At 38.2% G+C, this 25,151-nt stretch overlaps 1 protein-coding gene across 3 annotated transcripts in view; it reads right to left on the bottom strand.

The window, feature by feature from the left end:
* ppargc1a (peroxisome proliferator-activated receptor gamma, coactivator 1 alpha) overlaps positions 1-25,151 on the bottom strand; it is a 1,156,878-nt gene that overhangs the window by 375,233 nt on the left and 756,494 nt on the right. The window contains exon 1 of one of the 3 annotated variants that reach the window (XM_051927769.1): positions 7,560-7,737. The exons of 1 other annotated variant lie outside the window; for it this stretch is intronic. In XM_051927769.1, coding sequence (XP_051783729.1) covers positions 7,560-7,643 — 84 coding nt within the window. In that variant the 5' untranslated portion in view covers positions 7,644-7,737. Of the gene's footprint in view, positions 1-7,559; positions 7,738-25,151 lie in introns of those variants that run through there. One more of the 3 variants, XM_051927771.1, reaches the window with a different exon arrangement.

The following is a 25,151-nucleotide window of genomic DNA, read 5'->3' as shown; positions in this document are numbered from 1 at the left end:
ACATACATACATACATAAATAAATAAATGCATGTTCTTGGAACTAACCATTGCTTTTTTCACAGACCCTACCATAAAGTAATCCTGAACAAAAAGGCATGATAGAATATATGTGTTCTGTTTTATTAGTTACAGTTGTGCAAAGTAGAATGACCACTCTTCTTCAACAGCAAATAAACTTTTTATTATTGTTTCAGCAAATTCCTCCATAGCAACAACACAAATATGTGAGAGAAAATGATGTTGCAAAATATACACAAATTAACTGAGATTGGGCCTTTGAGCAAAGTATACAGAAATCAAATTATGCTGCAGCCATCAAGGAATCTTTGAAAAGCATTAAAAAGTTAATCATCAAGCAATACATCTGAAAATATGATGTTCTGCATTGAATGACACCATCAAGCTTGAATCAAACCATGGTCCCTGGAGCTGTGAGAAGGCAGCACTATCTACTGGGCCATGTGCCACATATGTGATTGAGTAAAATGTAAACCTAAATTTTTCATTCTTACTACCACAATTACTACTCAGCAGGCTGATTTAATGATAATTACAAACTATTTTTGCATTCTAAAACAATTATTTTTGCCTTGAAAATGTCTTTGATATGCTAATCTTCTATCATTATGTCATAATGTTTTATTTAAAAGTTGCTGAACTGGTGTAAAGAGAAAGTTTTCCAGTGCAATTGGTTTAGTCTTTATCATGCTAAATTTGTTGCATGGTGGTTATTAAGAATTGTACAATCAACCGTACTCCTTTGCTTTTTTTTTGTTTGTATTTTTTCTGAGAATCCCTTTATTCTGTTGCTGCTAAAAACTAATCCTGTGAAACATATGTGTTGTTTCATCAAAATCCAACATTACAGATATATTTCACTTTGGGTATTTGTAAAGACATTTTGTCTATTCATTTTCTGAACCACCTTTGCTCATTATGGATTCTAGATGTATATATATACAGTGGTGTGAAAAACTATTTGCCCCCTTCCTGATTTCTTATTCTTTTGCATGTTTGTCACACAAAATGTTTCTGATCATCAAACACATTTAACCATTAGTCAAATATAACACAAGTAAACACAAAATGCGGTTTGTAAATGGTGGTTTTTATTATTTAGGGAGAAAAAAAAAATCCAAACCTACATGGCCCTGTGTGAAAAAGTAATTGCCCCCTGAACCTAATAACTGGTTGGGCCACCCTTAGCAGCAATAACTGCAATCAAGCGTTTGCGATAACTTGCAATGAGTCTTTTACAGCACTCTGGAGGAATTTTGGCCCACTCATCTTTGCAAAATTGTTGTAATTCAGCTTTATTTGAGGGTTTTCTAGCACGAACCGCCTTTTTAAGGTCATGCCATAGCATCTCAATTGGATTCAGGTCAGGACTTTGACTAGGCCACTCCAAAGTCTTCATTTTGTTTTTCTTCAGCCATTCAGAGGTGGATTTGCTGGTGTGTTTTGGGTCATTGTCCTGTTGCAGCACCCAAGATCGCTTCAGCTTGAGTTGACGAACAGATGGCCGGACATTCTCCTTCAGGATTTTTTGGTAGACAGTAGAATTCATAATTCCATCTATCACAGCAAGCCTTCCAGGTCCTGAAGCAGCAAAACAACCCCAGACCATCACACTACCACCACCATATTTTACTGTTGGTATGATGTTCTTTTTCTGAAATGCTGTGTTCCTTTTACGCCAGATGTAACGGGACATTTGCCTTCCAAAAAGTTCAACTTTTGTCTCATCAGTCCACAAGGTATTTTCCCAAAAGTCTTGGCAATCATTGTGATGTTTCTTAGCAAAATTGAGACGAGCCCTAATGTTCTTTTTGCTTAACAGTGGTTTGCGTCTTGGACATCTGCCATGCAGGCCGTTTTTGCCCAGTCTCTTTCTTATGGTGGAGTCGTGAACACTGATCTTAATTGAGGCAAGTGAGGCCTGCAGTTCTTTAGACGTTGTCCTGGGGTCTTTTGTGACCTCTCGGATGAGTCGTCTCTGCGCTCTTGGGGTAATTTTGGTCGGCCGGCCACTCCTGGGAAGGTTCACCACTGTTCCATGTTTTTGCCATTTGTGGATAATGGCTCTCACTGTGGTTCGCTGGAGTCCCAAAGCTTTAGAAATGGCTTTATAACCTTTACCAGACTGATAGATCTCAATTACTTCTGTTCTCATTTGTTCCTGAATTTCTTTGGATCTTGGCATGATGTCTAGCTTTTGAGGTGCTTTTGGTCTACTTCTCTGTGTCAGGCAGCTCCTATTTAAGTGATTTCTTGATTGAAACAGGTGTGGCAGTAATCAGGCCTGGGGGTGGCTACGGAAATTGAACTCAGGTGTGATACACCACAGTTAGGTTATTTTTTAACAAGGGGGCAATTACTTTTTCACACAGGGCCATGTAGGTTTGGATTTTTTTTCTCCCTAAATAATAAAAACCATCATTTAAAAACTGCATTTTGTGTTTACTTGTGTTATATTTGACTAATGGTTAAATGTGTTTGATGATCAGAAACATTTTGTGTGACAAACATGCAAAAGAATAAGAAATCAGGAAGGGGGCAAATAGTTTTTCACACCACTGTATATATATATATATATATATATATATATATATATATATATATATACAGTATATATATATATATATATATATATATATATATATATATATGTGTGTGTGTGTGTTGCCAAGATGAAAAGAATGGCAGGCCATGGGGACAAGAAGAAAAAAATCAGGAACAGGCAACAGAGAACAAAACCGAAACCCAAAACATAACTCAAAAGTCATAGTCCATACTACTCAAACATATTTCAAGAAACTTTAAGTGACGAATTAAATCTAGTCCAGGCAATCATTTGTTTTTGCATCCACAACTTTGAAGAGCGAATGCAGTGTGTTGCTGACTTAAATACTGAGGCATCTCTGACATTATACACCAAAAGCCACAGGATAGCAATGAGAGACGTTACCAACAATAAAACTGCACAAAATGGCACTGCTAACAGATAAAATTGGAAACCAAAATAGCCCCATTTAAAATGTTAATAAATGTCAATAAACGTTAATCAAAGGCTCTAAACCAAAATGAAGGTAAAACAAGTACCCATTTGGTTAGAGCATATCTCAAAACCCTGTTAGCATACAGAAATAAAAACTCAATGAAATAGCCTGGGAACCAATTTAGAATTGGTAAATGCCTTATGCACATAATGCTAAGAAAAGCTCTGGCAATTCCGTAGCTCAATAAAAGCTCCAACAATGGTGAACAGAAGTGTGTCACAATGTATTAGAGGCACAGAGGCAGAAGACCAGGATGGGTAAAATCAAGAAGATGAGGTTAGAATGGGCCCCTGATCACCAACACAAGGTGCCAAAAGATTGGAAAATGTCATCTGGTCTGATGAATCTTGATTCCTGCTGGAAAATGCAGATGGTAGGGCCAAGTTGGCATAAACTGCGTGTATTTTTAGTTGTGTGATGGTGTGAAGAATGAATTCTTGGCATACATTAGACCTCTTAATAACAGTTTAGTATCATTTAATTGCAACCATATAATTAAATGTTGCTTCTGGTCTTGCACACGCCTTTAAGGCCATAGACTACTTTTCTTCAAATAGATACTTCCATCATAATAATGCACCACATCTCAAAGCTTGGATCTCAACTTCAAACTAGTTCCACAAACATTACAATGACTTTTGTATTCTTCACAGGCCTAACACAAGCCCCAAATCTCAATCCAACTGTGTACTTTTTGGGATGTAATAGAATGGGAAGAGACATAGTGGAAAATCTCAGGTAGTGAGCGATGTGATCAAGTCAGAATGGACCAGGGTGCCTAAGGAGTGTTCCTAGCACCTTGTGGAACCTATGTCTTGAAGAATTCTGGCTGTTCTGGAGGAAAATCAGTGCCCTTACTAGTAAAGTAACAATCAAGGGCATGTTTTATATCTTCTTTAGCATTTTCCTCTTTGAATGGTGGTGACAATAAGTAATGCTTCAGTGATACATAAAGGTGGCCATGTGAAAATGCTGGTTCAGTTTATATTTAGTCCTAATATAATTTAAGTAATCAGGACTGTGGGAGTTTAGAGGCTATTTTAGCAGCACCATTGGGCTTAAGTCAGAAACTAACTACTCCTGCACAAACCAGGTCAATACAGAGTCACACAAACATACACATAATTGGGAATGTGGAAATAGAACAAGTGAAAAAACTCACACAGACCCACGGGGAACATGTAATGTTCACATAGATAAGAACATAGTGAAGGTACCTCTGAACAGGCCAGTCTGTTCCGTCTCTGTCACTCAGTACAGTTACTATGCTATTTATGTCTATTTTTAATTTTAAAAATATTCTACTCAAACCAAAGCTGTTAATTGGAATTTGCTAGTATTATTGGATTTTTAATGTGGTAGAAAATATTTTATGTTTTACGTAGTGAGGATACCTGTTTCCACAGATGTGCTTATAGGGATTAAAAGGAATGCACTGAGCCATGAAATTCAACCATTTAGGAACATTCAAGCATTAATACGTTTCATTTTGCTATAAACAAAATTACTTGTCCATTTGATTTGCTTCAGTAGGTACTGTTGATCCTGTCTCTAGTTCTAAAAATTCAAAGTAAAGCGATGGCTTTCAGGAACAACTGAGTATGAACAACTATAGTAAAACAGATTGAAAGAAAAGCATTGCATTTCTCAAAAGTTAAATTAACCCACATATAAATTATTCAAAAACATTCAGATAAACTAAAGCAGGAGATCTGTTATGAACTATTGCCCTGTTCAGAGCTCCCTACCTTGTGCCCAGTGTAGTCAGGATAGGCTCCACCCTGAAGTGGATTAAGCGGTTTTGAACATATTATGTTACATACAGTAGGCTAAAGCACTTTTCACATGAATACATCAGTCCAGGTTGTAACCTGATTTTTCACAAAGTTTGGAAGTTTGGTTGATGTTTAATTTCATTATGAATGTCCCTCACCCCAAAAAGTCATGGGAATGGATTCAGTTCATAAAAAAGTGGACATTACACTTTAAATGAGCATGTACTGACATTTAACACTCCATTTTCAAAAGGTGTTCAGTCCTTGTGCTGCCTGTATAGTAAATTGTTGTTTGAAGAATTGGAAAGGGAATTACATGATATGACATGAAAACTAAACAACACAAAATTAAAATAATATCAAAACATCACATTGTTTGACTTTATTTGTTAGTTTGTAAAGACATACTAATATTCATTTTTTTTAAAAATCCAACTGTGTTATCAGTTCAATAAAACTGTTCAAACTAAATTAATATCTCAAGTGAAAGAAAACAATAGAATTAGTAAATCTGGGATATGTATGGATATGTGAATTGCTATGCATACCATTTTGTGGCAGCAAAATCTGAAATGATCTCAGTAAGATAAAGGTTGCCTGACTGCTTTTCCCTTTGGTCTAAAAAAAAAAAAAGTTAAGGTTGCTTATTTATGTTGTCATGAAAAACAGTAATTTGACCTACTGAGCAACAAGCCTCAGATAAACCCTAAACTCATATGAGCTGTATCCTGATACATCCTGATACACTTCAGTCATTTATTGTGCATTGCTTGCCTTCTTAAACAATTACACTTGATCTTTAAAGCTTACAATGTTCATATGTACAATACTTTGATGAATGAAGTGCAGGCTCCAAGTCACATGGTGAACCAGATGTGAGTCTGGAACCGGCAGCTCGCCTTGGAGTATCAAGTCTGCTTGTCTAGCCACTAAGCTACGCTGCCTGTCTGTGATACACCGGTGACCCTTTCCAAGATATGACTGATAAAACTCCATATCAGTGACTGCTTAGCTTATTTTTATCCGGATGCAATGCTAAATATCAAGCGAGCACTCCATTTGACAATTTAAGTGGAAGCTACATTTAGATCTGTTTTGTTGTAGATAACTACAATTGACTTGTAAGAACAGGCTACACTGTATATACAGGATAAACTGTAATACACCGAAATACAAACGTTAGAGTGTGAACACTTTGGACTGTAAGTTTCTTCAATCAAAAATATAAATATATTGTGCATTGTATTTGGTCTAACTGTCCGAGCTGTTGTTTCAAAGACAGAAATGAACAGAGCAGGGAGTTTGTATTTTAATAGCATTTAAACAAGAATAAAATCTAAAGCTGTATGCCATCCCTCTTCCTTGCATGAGGCAGGCTTTTAACAGCCTGAAAAAAAAAATAAAAATAAACAAGCACTGCCACAGAAATGCAACTGACCATGAATGATTTAGAAAAACAGCTGAATTGCCTTATTTTATTAACATTACAGTTCATCTTCCCCCTAATGGAAACTGCTATAATCTGTAAAGCCTTTTTACATGAAAAACTATGCTGTTCTGTTTACTTGTAAGTAGCAACGGTATCAGTGTGTAGCCAGTGCTCCTGTAGGCACTCCATCCATATCTTTATCAGTATTCACACAGTTACATATACATCGCACTGTGATAATCATCCTTAACTAGACTAGAATGAAATCCCTGGTTATATGTTACTATGACACTGCTGAGCTGAGTCAAAAATAGGCTGAAATAACATGCAGCGTGACAGAACATTTTACAGCTGAACACAAACAGCTGTGATGTGTGGCAAGAGGATCTGGTGCAGCTTTTTGTTTTGTTTTGTTTTGTTGTTCTGATGTCAAATTTTGTACAGAGATCTCATTTCTTAAAACCCAACAGGCTTTCAGCAAGAAAGTAACATAAATTACAGACTCATTAGCCTAGTTTAGTTTTGTGCTTGTAAAAGAAGCAGAACTTACTGTTCAAGTACCATGCAAATGAAAATATGTATATCAAGAGTCTGAGGAGAATTCAGTTATTGTGGTAAAAATATTGGACTTTTAAACCTTCCCCAAAGCAGTATTCAGACCAGCATGCTAGATGCATTTTAAAAATACTCAGGAATATATATATCCATCCATTACCCAGTCCAAACTATATCCAAACTACAGGGTCACGTGGGTCTGCTGGAGCCAATACCAGCCAACACGAGACGCAAGGCAGGAAACAAACCCCGGTCAGGGCACCAGCCCACCGCAGTATATATATATATATATATATATATACATATACAAAGTAACACCTTACAATATGGGCTCCAGTCATATATTGCCATGCATCACAAAGGCATTGTAAAGGTCTTCTTAGATAGTAGCAGTGATGGAGAGGTACTCCCTATTCTTATGTCACTGGACTTTGTAAATCTTATTAAGTTCAGGCAAAGCATTTCTTAAGGTCTTATTACACTGCTTTACTAATAGAGTAAATGCCCTGATTCAAAAGTGTAACCAAATATAAATATACACATACACACACTTGATAGTGCATTATATACAAAGATATGTACATTATATACTCATATATGCATAAAAGATGCTTTCTAAAAAAATAATACAAGCTACTTTCATTATTATAAAATGACTACCTTTATTATCTTTAATGCTTCACATATTTAAACCTTAAGCATATGCCTTCCTGTCTCCTTAAATTTCCAAAAGACTGACCTGCCAGCTACTTTCTTCAATCAGCTCCTTTATCCACTGCTCTTTCCTGAAGTCTTCACTCCTATTCACCGAGGCCACATCCATTTTTTAAATGTATATATAAATACGATGCACCAACAAACTAGCCTGGCTAGATCATCCAAATCTTCCCTGTAAAGCCTTTTTGTTCTTGAACTCCTCTGATTTAGCTGCAGCAGTCGAAAGCAGAGCAACAGCAGCCTCACTGACAGATTGTCATGAAGAAAATGTCAGCCTTCCTGGTAGAAAAGTCCTGACATGGACCAACCCGCATGTAAAAGATTTGGAAAAGTCACTGTGGGTACATTTATTGATTGGTCCAGGAAGAATGCTGCCGTTAGCCAGTCAGCATTCACAAAGACTCATGTGACAAACAGTTGAGACTTTAGTGATAACATTTGATTGTGAGCTGGAGTGACAGTTATAAATGCACACCAGGATGGCCAATTTCTGACAAGGAGGGGTGAGGGGAGAGAGAGAGGATTTCAAGCTCTCTGTGATCTCTAGAGTTGCTTACAACTAAAACTCTCATTTGCAGAAAGGAAATACCAAATAAAAAGCCCAAGAAAAATATTCCTTGGTGGATTTTTCTCTATTATCACTCCAATGCAAAGAAGCAAGTGACGCTGGTAGCTTTGTGTAAATAGATAGAAAGTGCAGGCCAAAACATATCTGAAAGACAACCCTCAGGATGACATGCTATGCAATTGCTTTAATCAATTTAATCAAACAGACCTCCAGGTAGCTTTCACAACCCCTTCTTAAAGGCCAGCCAAGTTGGCCTAATCGCATCTTCCCAAATTACATACCAGGTACATAAAAGATAAAATGCACATCTTTGATATATTTTCAGTTGTGTTTAAAACTATTTATTTATAAAATAGCTTTTTTTTTCTACTAAGTCTTGGAAAAGAAAAATGCCCAAAGCATGTTGAGACACATAGACACCAAGGGGGGAAGGAAAATCATCAACGAAAATAAGTATTTCACATGTGTGAATTCTAATATTTGCAGCTTTTCCTTTCCCTTACTTTGACTACTGCACTGCATACTCAGGGGTAATCACAGAGATTAAACACACTCTACTGTAAATCTGATCCTTTGGGATGCTTCTATCAGATTACTCAATATTAATCCACTCCTTTGTTGCTTCTTGCAGCTCTGTTTTGAGCGCCTGCATATATAGAGTTAGAATGTATTGTTTACCCCAATAACTTTTAAATGAGCAAAACAATATTTGTGCTCTCTATATAAAATATAATTTAGAGAACCTTCCTATTTTAACCCATTCTGATTCCATCTGTATATTTCTCATTATATTATTTAACTAAACATAGAAAATTAATGCTCCAAAAAGAATTATGTACATTATGTTGTTTAGCTGAAGGAGAACATGCACTATGTGCTACAATGATTAGCCTTTTTCTCTATATTTTTCTATGCAATGTAATATTTAATAGTTAATCCATCCACACATTTTCAAAACCGCTTATTTCTCTAAACACTAAGGGCAAGACAGGAACCAATGCATGAAGGGACACCTTTCAATCAGATTGATAGCAATTAATAACAACAATAAAAATAATAGTGATGGGTTTTTAGCCACATTTTCAAATTCAAATACATGTCACAGATGTTACAGGCTGTCTCTTAAACTCATGGACCACAGTTTAAATTTAGGCCTAGTCAGTGCTTGTATAGACTAAAGCTGATGTCACATTACACAACTTCTATTCATTGGTATGTCAGACTTAACGATTGCCATTGCTGATTTTGTTGAAAAATCATGTCAGTTTATAAGACTGAAAATCGCTGCCCATGTCACATTTAGCAACTGTGTGCCGAATGTCTAGCACAGTCATGCTCACCTATTTACTGTATCTGACAGCCAATAGCATGCTGCCCGAAAGGTTAACAGGTATGGACAATTCAGCCACAATCTCAGCCCTTTTTTTGTCTTTTTTCTATTTTTTTAAGGTATGTAAAACACAAGACATAAGACAGACAAGCTTCTCTTCTGTCTGTGAGGTCCAAAATACCCACGTTTCTTATTCCTCATTCTTCATTGCTACATTCAATGCATTGTACTTCCATATTAGCATTCATTGGTTGTCAGCTTTCATGAACACACAGCCCAGCCCTACAACTAAAGACAAAATCAAACCTGTTTAGATTTCATGGGGACGAGACATGGACTATCTGTACTGAGTTGATGTACATGTCACATTACACAACCAGCTTCATTGGAAGCACGCTATTGACTGACTCCAAGTCATTAAGATTATGTAAGTGAAGGCTATGACTGAAAATCACTGGAAAAGGCATCTAATGTAACATGGCCTCCCTTATGACTGCGTACTCTGGTTTCCTTCCACCTGAAAAAGATTTGTAAATGAGGTTACCACATATGGTGTACGTATGTACGCCCTACAATGGTTGTTTGTTCAGGAATATGTCCAGGCCAATATCCTCTCCCTAAGCTGTGTGTCCTCCCTGAGAGAACAGAAGCAGAACATGGATTTAGGGCCTTTGGATTACAGAGCAGCCTTCTATGCCACTGTAAAAGAGGAGTTTGTTATGATTTTATCTTTTTTTTCCTGGTTTCAGAGATTTTTTCCATTGGTTTTCAGGACTATTTTCCACAAATTTGAACATCACAATTTTAACTATTGAATAATTTTGGTTGAGAATCACTATTTTGGCAAGATAACAGTTAATTATTAGTTGTTTTGAATTTACAGCGATACCATTTTGGTGTCCTTTTGCATAGATTGCTTCCTGTCCTGCTATATGGTTGCGACACATTGATGCTATCCAGTGACCTGAGACGAAGACTGAACTCCTTTGGTACTGTGTCTCTCCGAAAAATCCTTGGGTACCGTTGGTTTGACTTTGTGTCAAATGAGCGGTTGCTCATGGAGTCCCAAATGAGGCACATTACCTGCATTGTGAGGGAGTGTCTGTTATGGCACTATGGCCATGTGGCGTGTTTCCCAGAGGGTGATTCGGCTCATAAGATCCTCATTGTTGGGGACCCGAGTGGCTGGACCAGGCCAAGGGGTCATCCATGTAACACCTGGCTGCGGCAGATAGAGGGTCATTTCTGAAGGGTGGGACTCAACGGTGTGTTTGCCTGGGGTGTTGCCAACCAGGATCCTGAGTTGTTTCATTGTGTATGGGTGTGGCAACGCACTGTACCAGTACATGCTCCCCAACTTGACTTGACTTGACATTTGGTGCGTCATAGGCACAAAACTGGAAGTCGCATCAAGTGACTTAATCAGGGTGATGGTTTATAAGCTGGTGATTCATTACTGTGGAGCTGGGGACGGTACCCAGCCGGGATGCCCGGAAGGACCAGAGTGGGGATTACGCCTCCTCCGGACCATGAGGGGGCGACCGCCCTGGTGGCTATGGGGACCACGGGAAAGGAGCATGGAAGCTCAACCCTTTAGGGGCCCATGGTCACCACCAGGGGGCGCCCGAATGCCTGGAGAGCCCTGGTTATCAGCACTTCCACCACACCCGGAAATGCTGGAGGGACGAAGACCAGGGACACCAGGAGTGCTTCCGGGTGCACAGCCAGCACTTCTGCCACACCAGGGAGTGCCAGCAGAAGTTCATCGGGAGGCACCTGCAGCACGTCCGGGTGGATATAAAAGGGGCCGCCTCCCTCCATTCGATGGCTGGAGTCGGGTGGAAGAGGATAGAGCTCGGTGAAGAGGAGTGGAGGCGGTCAGGAAGAGAGGCATAGAGGAAAGAGGCCTGGACTAAGGGTGATTGGTGCTGAGACACTGGGTTGTGCGTGCTACATTTTATGTAAATAATGTATAATAAACTGTGTGTGGTGTTTGAACCTTCGGTGTCCACCTGTCTGTGTCCGGGCTATCATCCACAGTACTAATTACTGTATATTTTCAAGTGGTTCAGGTTACAGATTCTAGGCAACAAAATTTTTATCATGTTTTGGGTTTTGACAACTGATAGGCTTTATTTTTGATTTATAGAAATGATGATGACACATCCTACAGAGAGAAGGTTGAACATCTGGTGAGATGGTGCAGTGAAAATAATCTGTCTCTAAATGTCGATAAGACAAAAGAGGTTTTTGCTGATTTTAGGAGAACATCATCTGACTATTTCCCACTACTAATCAGTGGCTGTACAGTGGAGAGAGTAAGTAGCAATTAGTTTCTTAGTGTTCATAGTTCTGATGACCTCTCCTGGACAGTCAGTACCAACTCTGCTGTCAAGAAGCAAATCGGCTTGCCACAATCCATTCTTACCACCTTTTACAAAGGAACTATCAAAAGCATCCTGACAAACTGCATCACAGTCTGGTTTGGGAACAGCAAGATCCTGAAGAACGTAGTGAGGACAGCTGAGAGGATCATACGGGTCTCTATTTCCTTGATCCAGGACATCTTTCAGACACAATATCTGCATAGAGTCTCCTCCATTGTGAAAGTAGTATTACGACCAATATTGTTAGGTTCCATAACAGTTTCTTTCTCCAGGCTGTCAGACATCTGAACTTTCACATATCACCCAGCACCATATCCCTATAACAATTACTATGGACATTGAGCATTGTTTGAGCTTTATAGTCTTGCATATTTCTGTTTTGTTACTTAGTATTGTTGCCCTGGTTTTGGTAATGTTATGGTGTATGTTAAATGTATGTTGATCTGTTTATGCATCTGGGACTGTAAGGAACAAACTTTCATTCAACCATACACTATGTATGTGGATGAATGACAATAAAGTTAAGTTGAGAATAATTTTCTGGTTTTGAGTACACTTGTTTCTCAACTTACATTTTATCTTCTAACCTGCCATTATTTTGTCCTTGCCTCACCTAACAGAGTTACCATTTAGCAAAACTAGATGAGCTATTGCTTAATGATTTGTTGGCCCCAGGTTTACTGCCAGTCTTTCAGCACAAGGGGCATGTCCTTAAGCAATTTCTCTCCTGTGATATTTGGGGGCTCATCTGAGAGCCCACTTAAGGGAAAAGCTAGTGGAGTGGAAGGTAGAGGGTGGGTTAGAGAGGATGAAAGAGATGTCAGTGGCCCGCTTACTCATTTGGGCAAGGAATTTTCTTTTAGTGCAATTGGATAAGCTGCTGTTTAATGAATCAAAGACCCTGGCTTTGCAGCCAAGCTTTCTTGTGAGGATGTGGAAAAGAAAGAGGTGGGGCCTTCAGCAATTCTTAGCCAGTGACATCTATCAGTCTATTTAGCTTTAGTCCCTACCTTGCACCTGATGTTTCATACAATAAATACTGAGTAACTACTGCAGGACTGCAGCCTCTCTGGGTACCTGCAGTGACCTGGCACCCTCTCCATAGCTGTTTCTTTGTCTCAATTCAGTGCTGCCAGGATAGGCCCTGGGGAATGTTATGGTATAGCCTCCTCTATCACCAGTTTAGTCCAGCTAGTTACTAAAGATATTTATTGGATATTTATCTGATCCATGTCATCATGAAATTCACCACCTGGGAACATCCAAACACTCTAGCCAAATGCTAAGAATGGCCTTTTCCTGCTCTGGTTGCTTTTTAATATGTTGTAGAATCTCTTCTTCTCTCTATATGGAAATGTGCACTGAAAGCTTCTTCTAAATCTATGCAGTGGGATAACCTGTGACACCATGTACTATTTATGCCATAACTAGCCTATTCCTATTTCTAGTAAGCTGATCTCCTCTTGGTCTCAGATCTATGACCTTACAGTGATCAACCAAAGCTTCAAGAATATTATAAGGGTTTCATTGTTCCTTAAATTTTACTAATATTCTATTTTTACATTCACATATGCTTAATTTTATTATTCCATTGACATATGATGTGGTCAAACTGGTGATAAAAGGTTGCACTTTGTGTAATGTAAGCAGTTTAAGTTTTAGAAGGAGGCAGAATTGATCAAGATACTAAGAGCAGCTATTGTTAGCCCTCATTTCCAGTACAGTAATTCTTCTGATATTAGTGCAAACATAGAATGGTATAAAAAAATGAGAGCTTCTGAACATGAGAACATTTTCTTTCTGTATTTAAATGTGGGCGAGAATCATATAAAACAATCCCAAACAATATATAGCCATTTAATTTCTTTTCTTTTATAAAGACACCTGGAAATATTTGTAGCTGATAAGATCACCAGTTTCTCCAGGACAAAAGCAAACGTAATTACAGAAAATCCTTTACGCTTGTTGATGTTTCAGTTTCTTTGTTCAACCTAGATCATTTTTCTATCCCTGTTGCACTGTGCTCCCACTTAGTTGAGACAAAAAGTGAAAAAGCAGCTGTTTTTTTCCAAGGTGAGGGCAGAGACAGCAGGCCTTGAAATCCAAAGCATATCTGGGAATATGAAGAAAGATTGTTGATTAATTTGCAATCAATCAATCAGCCCTAAAATGGCTTTCTAAAGCATTTTATATGACCAGTACAATAAAATGAAGAGCTATATCTGTATAGCTCCAAAACGCAAATATTGTGAGAGGCTACTATGGAGATACACAAGTCATGAGATTTAAATTTTAAAACGAGGTTTACATCTACAGGGAAAGAAAGCTTAAAATAATTGTACTATTATATTTCATTATGTGCTAGTATTTGCAGTAAGTAACACACAAAGAGTGGAGAAGTAATGAGCAATGTGCAGCTGTTTATTTTCTTATTGCCATCTACATAGAACTTCTTCTTACGTATGTTACATTAAGCATTCAATACATTAGGGAGGGCAAAACAACAACCCATGAGGGTCAAAGTATATGTGAATACCAAATACATCCCTCCAACCTTAAGCTTCTACACCTTTATGTACAAAGGACCAGCAACTAAATGAAATAATAATCAAATTCAGCAAACAAAATATTTGATCTAGGGAACTTAGGGAAAGAGGGTAGACTAACTCTATGCCCTGACATAACTCTGCAGATTATTCTGTCCCTGTGCCGAGGATTAGTCAATAAAGTAATAATCTGTCGAGAGTCTGTCTGCTTCTGAGATGATACTGGCGAACTGCCGATAGTAACAAAGTTGATTTCTCTCCCTTCGGTGTGTCGGGTAGTGCCATGTCACCAGAGGACATCTTAGAAGGTGATGATGAGGGAACACTGACCATCTTATTTGATCTTTGGGGTGGGTCTACAGCTGTTCTCTCAGTATCTTGCTCAATCTCCATTACTAGATCTTAATTAGTCATCTGATGTTGATCTCCACTAGCCTCAGAAATGGGAAGCTGCTGATCAACATATCTTCTCCATATGTTGTAGTTATTGGTTTCTATCGTGTAAGACATTGTGCCAGTTTGTGCAACAACTGTCGCATATATCCACTTAGGTCTAGAAATGTAATTTCTGGAAAGAACTCTCTCCCCACCTGTGAAAATTCTATACCTTGCATTGGTACGTTTTGCTGCTTGTGCTTTATGTTCATTTAGCACATTTTATTTGGTGTTTTGGGGTCTAAATAGGTCAAGCCAGGTGTGAAGCTGTCGTTTCATCAGTGCAGTGGCTGGTGATAATTTGGTTATGGCATGAGGTGTGTTGCAGTAGCTCAGTAAGAAAGTGTTGAGGCACTACTCATGAGACCCTCCTCCCAATGAAGACTTAAGGACTTGTTTCATTGTTTGAAGATATCACTTAGCAAGGTCACTGGTAGTGGGGTGGTATAGTGCTGACTTGATGCGCCAAATACCATTGCCTTCCATTAATTCCTTGAACTGTTCTGATAAAATCTGAGGGCCATTGTCATTCACAAGCAACTAAAGAAGTCCAAAAACAGCTGAAAATAGAACATAGCTATTCAATGCATCTTGTAGATTAAGTTCTTTCCATGATAAAACCTCAGGGCATTCACTGTAGGCATTCATTACCACTAAGAACATATGAACTTCCATAGGCTTTGCAAAATAGACATGAATTGTATGTCATGGCTCTTTGGGTCACTTCCATGGATGGAAACAGCAAGCTGAAGAACATTTCTCACTTCATGACAATGGGGACCTGCCATGATCTTCTCTTTGATGGTTATATCAAGGGCTGGCCCCAAGAAATAACTGCATGCAATTTCCTTCAGGCACACTATGCCACATTGTCCAGTATGCAGCTTATGTAGTACTGATGAGGAATGATTACTCTATAGCCCCACAATAAACATCCTCCTTGGACTTGAGAGTCTCCTTTCCATGCATCAGTCAAGATATCCAGAACATCAGATAAAACAGGATTAGTATGTGTGAACTTTCTTACTTTTGCTGCAGTTATGGGAGCAGCAGGTATTTCCTTGAAATAAAAACTTTCTCTATGGTGTGGCTCACAGGGTTGTGAAAGGTAAGTGAAGTCTAGATAGTCCATCAGCATTTGAATGGTGCTCATGCCTTCTGTACTTTATACCATACTAATGTGCAGATAGTAACAAATCCCAATGGTACATTTGACTAGCAAACAGGTAAGCAACACCCACATGTTGTCCAAAAATGGATGTCAAGGGACAATGATCTGTCAGGAGAGTGAATTGTCTACCAAAGAGGATTTTTTAGAACTTCTTAGCTCCAAAAATAACTGCAAGTGATCCCTGCTCTCTCTGGACATAGTAGCTGTTTGCAATGCATAATGTCTTTGATGCAAAAGTGCTTGGGTGCTCTTCTCCAGGTTGCATGATGTGCAAAATGAAGGCACCTACAAAATAGGGCGATGCATTGTAGGCCACTCAAACAGGCAGTTTGTATGTGAGAGCTTATGATTGTTCAAAATCTGTTTTAGCCTTTTTGAAAGCCTCTTAACAGCAATCTGTCAACTGACAATGCATTTAATTAAAAGTACCTGAAGTGTTTTCAACATGCTAGCTAAGTTAGGAGTGACCTTTGCATAATATGTTAGTAGTCCTAAGAATGATCTTAATTGATTCGCTTTCTGTGATGATGGAACCACTATGATTGCATTCACCTTTGAGGGTGACTTTTGAAGTTCTGACAAATCAATCACATGACCCAAATATTCAACAGAAGGTTAAAGAGCTCACACTTACTTTCCTAGATCCTTAATCCAAATGCCTTGATCCTTTGTAATGTAGCATCCAAATTTTGAAGGAGCTCATGTTCATTCTTCCAGTTATAAGCAAGTCATCTAAGTAGCATTGTACCCCCGTCAGCCCATTCAAAATCAGATCAATTGCTCTCTGAAACAGCACCAGCTGAGGTGATGCTAAAAGGGAGCATTCAGTATCCAAACATTCACTTGGGAGTCACCATGGTTTCTGTGACTCTGGATCCACATGCATCAGTAAATATGCTTGACATAAGTCAATTTTGCTAAATGTCCTTTTCTCCTGGTAATCCTGAGAAAAGGTCTTACTGAGGGGAAAAGGATATTGTTTGGCGCAAAGGTTGTCACAAAGCCTTAAAGATCCATTCTTTTTTAGGATAGGAACCATTGAAGTTGCCCATTTACTCACATGCAATGGTTTCAGTAACCCCCTCTTGACTAGTCTAGAGGGTGGTTCATTCTCAACCTTTGGTTTAAGGTCATATGGCACAGCTCTTGGTTTCAGACATTTGGCTTTGGTGTTGGGTTTAATGTACAACTTAACTGTAATTCCTTTCCTAATACCTGCTTCTCTAAAGAAGATTTCTGCATGTTTTTTCAAAATCTCTTGCAGTTCTATTTCCCCGCCAATCAAGTACACTTCAGGCCATTTCGATGGGAGAGGTCCATGGCAGCAAAAGTTTTAAAAAACTGTGAGCTCAGATTCTGTGAGTATCTGTGCAGATGCAGAGCTGGACGGCCACGGGGTGTGCAGTGTGTACGGCGAGCTGAATGTTTAATTAGTCAGGTGTTCTATACTGACACTCTGAGGCTTGCAGGTAATTAGAATGCTGCACCCACATAAATATAAGTGGAGACCCTGAGTAGAGGGGGGATAAGAAAAAAGATGAAAACAAAAGAGAAGATGATTACTGAGAGGTGAATAGTAGAAGGGCAAGTCTGACAGCACTGCAGCTGTTTGGATTATTGTGAGTTTTACAATCAACTAAAGAGCACTGGATTTTATCATTGAGTATTATTATTATTGACATTATTTATTAAAACGATCTTCACTTTTGATTGGAACACTATTTATTGTTTGTGAATAAAAGCACAAATCCACTTTGTATTTACTTTTTGCTTGTTTGTGTCCTCATTTGCCTGGCTCATCCCGGTCATGTTACTGACAATTCCATGTTCAAGGACATTGTGGAAGCTGGAGCTGACCCAGACCATCACAGCCATTTAAATTTAAGTTCTTCTGCCATGAGAAGACCAGTAATGGTAAATGACTGCTTTTAACAATGTATAGTGGTAGTTTCTTTGTCTTCATTTATCATCATTGTAACATTTACTATTCCCTTCACTGGAACAACCTCGTCAGCATATGTTTTCAAAGATGAACCTGCCCACTTGTGGGGTGTGATGCTGCAATTGCTCATTATTCAGCAGCACAGGTGTCCACCTGCATCTTCACTGCTGCCCCATATAACCATGGAGTCACCCAAAAGCAATCTATATTGCCTAAAACTAATAGAACATGCAAGGTTCCTTAAACATCAGACTGAGAGCCACTCAGCACATCCTCAGTATGCTCCATCTTGCTTACATGTTTCTTTTTATTTCTCGGAGAGTCATTTTTCTGTGCTACAGTGTATTTAGTTGACAGTCTTTTTGTCTTTGTAAGCGTGCTCAATATGTCCCATTTTCCACAACTTCTGCAATCTAAAACCTCTCATCAGCATTCTTTTGTTGGATGTCCTATTTTGCCACAACAATAACACGGATTGCCAGCAGATGTCTTGTTTTTAAAGTCAATAGACAACTTATGAACTTGGGTAGATGCACTTCATTTTTGGGCTTCTTTAACTGCTTTTAATGACCATTTGGGCACAGCCATCAGCAGTGTGTCTGTCTGCGGAGAAAGTGTCAACCACATCAAGAGGTTTACTTACCTCAGCAGTGACATTCATGTATCTGGGGACTCTTTCTATGAAGTCAGTAGACGGATTGGGAGAGAATGTGGGGTCATGTGGTCGCTGGAAAGGGGTGTGTGGCGCTCCTGATATCTCTGCAAAAGGACGAAGGTCCAAGTCTTTAGAGTCCTGGCGGTTCCTGTTTTGCTATATGGTTGAGAGACATGGACTCTATCTAGTGACCTGAGATAAAGACTGGACTTCTTTGGTACTGGGTGTCTTCAGGGAATCCTTGGGTACTGCTGCTTCAACTATATGTCAAATGAGTGGTTGCTCATGGGGTCTCAAATGAGGCACATTAATTGCATTGTGAGGGAGCATCAGTTATGGCACTATGAACATGTGGCACAATTCCCCGAAGGCTGATCTGGCTCGGAGAATCCTCACTGTTGAGGACCATGTAACACTTGGCTGCAGCAGATAGATGGTCATTTGCAGAGGGTGAGACTAGACTGAGTGTCTGACTGGGGCATTGCCAACCAGGACCCCGAGCTGTTTTGTCATGTAGTGGGTGTGGGAGCAAATGCTTCTTATCTGCCTCACTATGCAGACCATATACTAATCTATCATGTAAGGTGTCATTCACTGATTGCCCAAAATCACAGTGCTCAGATAACTTTACAGCCACAAATTGTGAGATAGGCTCGCCTTCCTCTTGATTCTTTTGTAAAATATAAATCTCTAATGCAATAATTAAATTCTTAGGTGAATATTGTTTTTTTAAGAATTTAACTATATCTTCATAAGATTTTTTACCAGGCTGCACTAATCTCTACAATAAATTAAAGGTTTTTGCACCCAACACACTCAAAAAACTGGAAAAATTAATATTTTCTAATGTTTGATTTTCCAGTGCAAAATATTCAAATCTTTCTGTATATGAACTCCATTGTTCTGCTGTTTCATCATAAAGCCCAACATTTCCAGTCATTGTTGCCATTATCAATCGCTATCATGTTGCAGAAATGTTAACTAATAACATGTATATATATATATATATATATATATATATATATATATATATAGTGGCAGGCGGCTGGGGCCTAGAAGGACCGAGAAAGGGACTATGCCTCCCTTGGACCACGAGAGGGCAGCCACCGTGGTTAGTATGGGGGCCATGGGAATTGAGCATGGAAGCTCAACCCTATAGGGACTCGTGGCCACCGCCAGGGGTGCCCAGACGAGTAAGGAGCCCTGAACATTAGCACTTTCGCCACACCTGGAGGTGCTGGTGGAAGAAATACCAGGGACACCCGGAGTGCTTCTGGGTACTCATACGGCACTTCCGTCACACCAGGAAGTGCCGCAGGAAGCTCATCAGGAGGCACCTAGAGCACATTTGGGTGGGAATAAAAGGGGCTGCCTCCCTCCAGTCGTCAACCGGAGTCCAGTGGAAGAGGATGATCCTTGGAGGAGAGGAGTGGAGGAAAGACGAACCATTGAGAGGCCAGGACTTGAGAAGGGTGATTGGTGTAGGGGCACTGTGTGGTGTGCGGGACAGTTTTTATTGTAAATAAACGTGGGTGTTTTTGGACTTACGGTGTCTGCATGTTTCTGTCCGGGCTGGTTCTCCACAATATATATATTTATATATATATATATATATATATATATATTTCTCTTTCACTGTCTTTCTTTTATTCCATTTTTGTTTTTATTTTCATCAGCAGTCCTTTCCTCTCGGGTCCTTTCCACACCATGCTTACTGTAGTGGTTTCCTCATGACAAGCACTGTCACTAGTCTCTCGAACTACTCAGCAGCATACAGCCAGCATTCAACCACACTTTTTTTTTGTTAAAAAAAAAACACCATAATAGCATGCAAGGACGTGTCACCTTGTCTGAAGTTGTTAAATTTCACTATGTGCTGATATTCATGGTGAGCAACACACAACGAGTGGAGAAGTAATAAACAATGTATAGTGTTTATTCTCTTATTGTCATCTTCCCAGAATTTCCCCTTACACTACATTATGCATGCAACACATTGAGGAGTACATAACAGCAACCCGTGAGGGTCAAAGTATTCATAAATACATAAAATTTACATCTTCCATTTTGCTGAATGAAATCTTTAAGTAAGTAATATAAGACTGGACTACGAATGGATTGGTCTATGTAAATTTCACCTTTACCTACTGCATTTGTTAATTTTCATCTAATTTCTATTACACTCTACATTGTTGTTACTGTGAATATGCTAAATTACAGTATGTTTCTTGTTAACATTTTTTATTGTTGTTTTGTGTTTGTGGTAGACATTTCAAAAGGTTTTTAATTGGGCAATTGTATCCAATTGTGTGGACCCCGTGCACCGCAAAGGTGTGCACCATGTTGCCCATTAATGTGCCTTATTCTCGACCACAAAATGGACAAAACTAATGGAGAATGATTAAAAAAATTAAAATAAGAATTAAAAATGAATAAAATTGTGGCTGCCTCATTGAAAGCAACCCATTACACAGTGACAGGGAGCACTGCATTCTACAAATTTCGGGAAGATTCATTGATTTGTCAAGAAGTAAATGTCAAACACCACGATCCATCCCAATCCAGACATTCGCACTGTGGTAACTGCTTCTTGCCAGCTGCAAACCTGTAATATTTAGAAATCAAAGATCCTCAGAGACAGCCTCTTTAGTATGAGCAATAGGTAAGCTCCTGTTCTCCTGTGTGAAGGTACAGCCTCTAAACACTGCAGGTGAAATACTTCCTTGTCCTGATTCACTGTTTTTTTTTACCTAAAAACAATACATTTGTATTTGTGAAATTAAGGCTCCTTACATGTTTTTGAATTTATGCCATCTCGTGGATTTTAGTTATTTCTTCAATAGAAAGTTGCCACATTGTTTTTCTATTTTGTGACATAAGTTGCTACATGGTTACTATGAACATTTCCCATTGGAAGTCACATTCCTTGCATCATTCTGCATTTTTATAAATAGCGTCTGGAGAGATCATTCAGCTGTTGACATTTGGCTGTGCATTGTTTTGGCTCTGACCTTGTTTCTGCTCGATTCTTGCCTTATCCCTGGTTCAGGCACTACTAGAACTCTACCTGTCCTTGACAGCAGTACACTGGTGTTGTCAGCTGAGCTCCTTCTCTAACTCAATCCCTATCTTTTTTTGTTCAGCACTAACAGACCACTGCATTCATGCCACATTCTATGAGTCTAGGAAATTCAAGTGTAGGCCTATTTTTAGGATTCAGGTCTTCTTGGAGCTTTTGGGGTCCATAACCGAACGCTTCATCCTAAAGCTAAACAAAACTGCTGTGCCATAACTTGGCTAAGCCACCTCACATATCAAATTTAGAGAAGACAAAATCAAAATTGGATTGTTGCCTTAAAAGTTTATTCCGTGCAACGTAAAGTTAGATAAAGCCGAGACTGCAGAGGTATTAGTAATGTATAAGAGTTAAATAAGAGAAACCCCAACACTAGTGGAAATATTTTAAAATGTATGTGTCTAGTGAGCATCATTTACAATTTGAGTCTTATTATTTTTGCAATGTTTGTACATTTTTGTGTGAACATTCATTTAACATTTTTTAACATTTTCGTAAATTCCTGTAAATTAAGGAAATAGAAAATGAAATTACAAAATTAATTCCCCACACATCATACAGACAATTATGGAGATGAAAAAGCACTTATATGCTATTTAAACAAATATGGAAATCATTATTTATATCTATATTTGGACTGAAATATAGTATAATACTGAATATATATTTAACTGAAAGCCACAGAAAAAGACAAGCAATGCATGGAAACATTTATTTTGGGTAATATAAGAAAAAGAAAAATATGGATCAACAGACATTTAAAAATTTATCTTCAGCAGTGCCTGAAAAGGAAATAAATACTGGGTCTCTGTTTTTGTCAGCTTCTTGGTCCTCCTCCCAATGCATTGTAAGTTCTACATGACTTCCTAATTGAGTTGGTGGGGGGTTCCCCATCAGAGTTTCTATCACTATGATATATAAACATTAGATCAGCTTGAGAGTTAGGGGTTCCCTTCAAGGTCAGAGTGGAAGATGGCAGTTCACAATTATTTACTGGCAGTATGCTATGGCAAAAAATGAAATCAAACCAGTACACTGTACCAGTGTATATCAGCCCACTTCAAACCCTGAACGTCAGTAAAAAAAATGCAGAGTTGGTGTGTCCAATTAAAATAAACATTTGGAAAGTGCACATTGATTTCTTTCATGCTGTATTTCACCGGACTGTCATGGAGATATCTTTGCAGATGTCTCCCAAATCCTATCTGAGATTTTTCACAATATAATTTAGACAGAGCTTGTGCTCTACTATGATGTTTGTGCTGTGACGAGCCATTCTTTATGAATACTGTCCAGCTTCTGATTAGGTGTTTTATATGGTTTGGTGACTGTTGGATCAATTTGGTTATTAGGAAAAGCTGACTGCATAATGAATGACAACCCTTCTGTATTATCTATATAATTGGAAAATAATTTACAGTGAGAATTATGGATTAGATATCTTTCGACTAATGTGTACCATTCATCGTTATCACTTTTAGTATATGGACTTCATGGCCTTTTCGCATACTCAAAATGAATAATGTTTAAAAATAATCTGAGCCCTGGTCCGCAGATAAGCCAAACCACATTTTTTATATCCATTCGGGATCCTAAAATTCTCAGCATATTCATGAGTATGTATGGTATCAATTAATCTGAACACCACCCTTCGCTAACCTTGCTGACACCTTCACACTTTAAGCATGTGAAAATGTGCATAACAAAAGGGTACTAAGGAAATGATCACTATCTGCAACCCTACAACCGTGTTAGAGCCAAACAAGTACTACCTAAACACTGAAAAAATAAATAAAAAGATACATATAATGAGACCAATTAATAAACTGTCATTCAGCCAGTCAGTTAGAATGGAATATCAGATATGTATTTGGACAGATAGGCTTAGTCTTGCAAAACATCAGACTACTAGACTATTAGAATTTTTTTATCAATCTCAGTCTGGCATTTCTGTTTTCTTCACCTCTGTTGCCTTCTGCCCTTCAGCATAATCAATATGTTCCATGTTTGTTGTTAATTTGTGTTATGTGTTATACTGACTGTCTATGCTGAACTCTTTAAAGATTGCTGTGTGAAAATAAATTGAGTTGAATTTACTGACAGAAACCTGACACTGAGTAAAATCGTTCAAACATTTGCACAAACAACAATATTCACAAAATATTTTATTGAATAATAGAAATCCAAAACTGCTCTAGTAAGTCACATTTGTATAGTTAATATCTATTAAAGGCTTATTTTTTCAAACATATTAGTTGGTAATGCACTCTTGTAATTTTAAGTAAAATATCCATCCAAACTATAGTGTGGCAGAGAGTCTCAGACTGTAACTATGGGCAAAAGACCCCTTGATGTTGAACAAGGTGACAGTTCAAGCTCCCTAACATTTCCTTACCTACTTGAAGAGGGAGAGTTCAGAGTTAATTTACACGGCCTAGCATAGTCTTTGACATACACTGCAGAAGGGCACTGATTTACTTGGACAAAAGCACAGGAATAAGCCATGGGAATGGCTGGGTTGGTCTCTATGTGAGAGTAGTGCTGAAAACAGTTATATGGTGCAACTTTGACGGAAACAGTTTAATCACGTTTTCCTTTCACTTAATTCTTTTTATTATTTAAATAATTCCTACAGTATGAAGTGTTCTTCTTTCAAAGGAAGACTATTTCTTGGCTAGACACAACAATTTTTTTTCAGCCTGCCCAAAAAAGTTGACCATTTGAGACCTGACATTTTATGCTCCACAAGCTCTCCAAGGAAATATTACCTTTCCGCAGAAATGATGGTTATTGTGTGTCTGTGTTTCTAAATAAGGTCAAACAAATACACATGGTGAGAGACCAATCACTTTCTTTACAGCACCCTTTTAGATGTTGAAACATGACCTTTGTGGGCTTGCCAAAATGTACATTCTATATTAGCTGAAAAAAAAGCAAAATACTTAATTTGCAAGTGTTTCAATGGAAAATCAATATAATTCCCCTTGCATGACTAAAGTGTCCCATTGAATCATGTACTATAATGGAAATTGCTTAGCAAAGCACCCTATGATGGTTAAATGCACTATATAAAAAAAAAAAGATTGATTAATTGATTAGTCACACTAATAATTTGCCTGACATTTAACTTAATAAATTGTGTCTGTCTGGATTTTTCATTGTTTAATTTAAGTTTGTGAAAGGGTGAGTAGGATTTGGCAATGATTCTTCCAAAATACTGCATTTATTTCTCCATCGTTTTAATATTTTTTTTTACATTTATAGTCTGTAACATGTTTGGTGATTGAAGAACATTTACAGGTAGCAAAAGATATAAGGTAAGTATCAGTTATAGATGAGAAATTAATTTGTAATAAATGCACAAGAAAAAGAGCCATACATATTCTCACATCCATACATACTGTATTAACACTGGCAGACAAACTGACACCTTATTTTTTATTGTTAACTTGCCAAAAATGTATAAATTAAAATATCAATTTGTAGTATACATTAAGCACTATT

Source organism: Erpetoichthys calabaricus, chromosome 5 (genome assembly GCF_900747795.2).
Source record: "Erpetoichthys calabaricus chromosome 5, fErpCal1.3, whole genome shotgun sequence".
NCBI lineage: Eukaryota > Metazoa > Chordata > Cladistia > Polypteriformes > Polypteridae > Erpetoichthys > Erpetoichthys calabaricus.
Note: the sequence above shows the minus strand (reverse complement) of the source record. Positions and strands in the feature narration are given on the sequence as shown.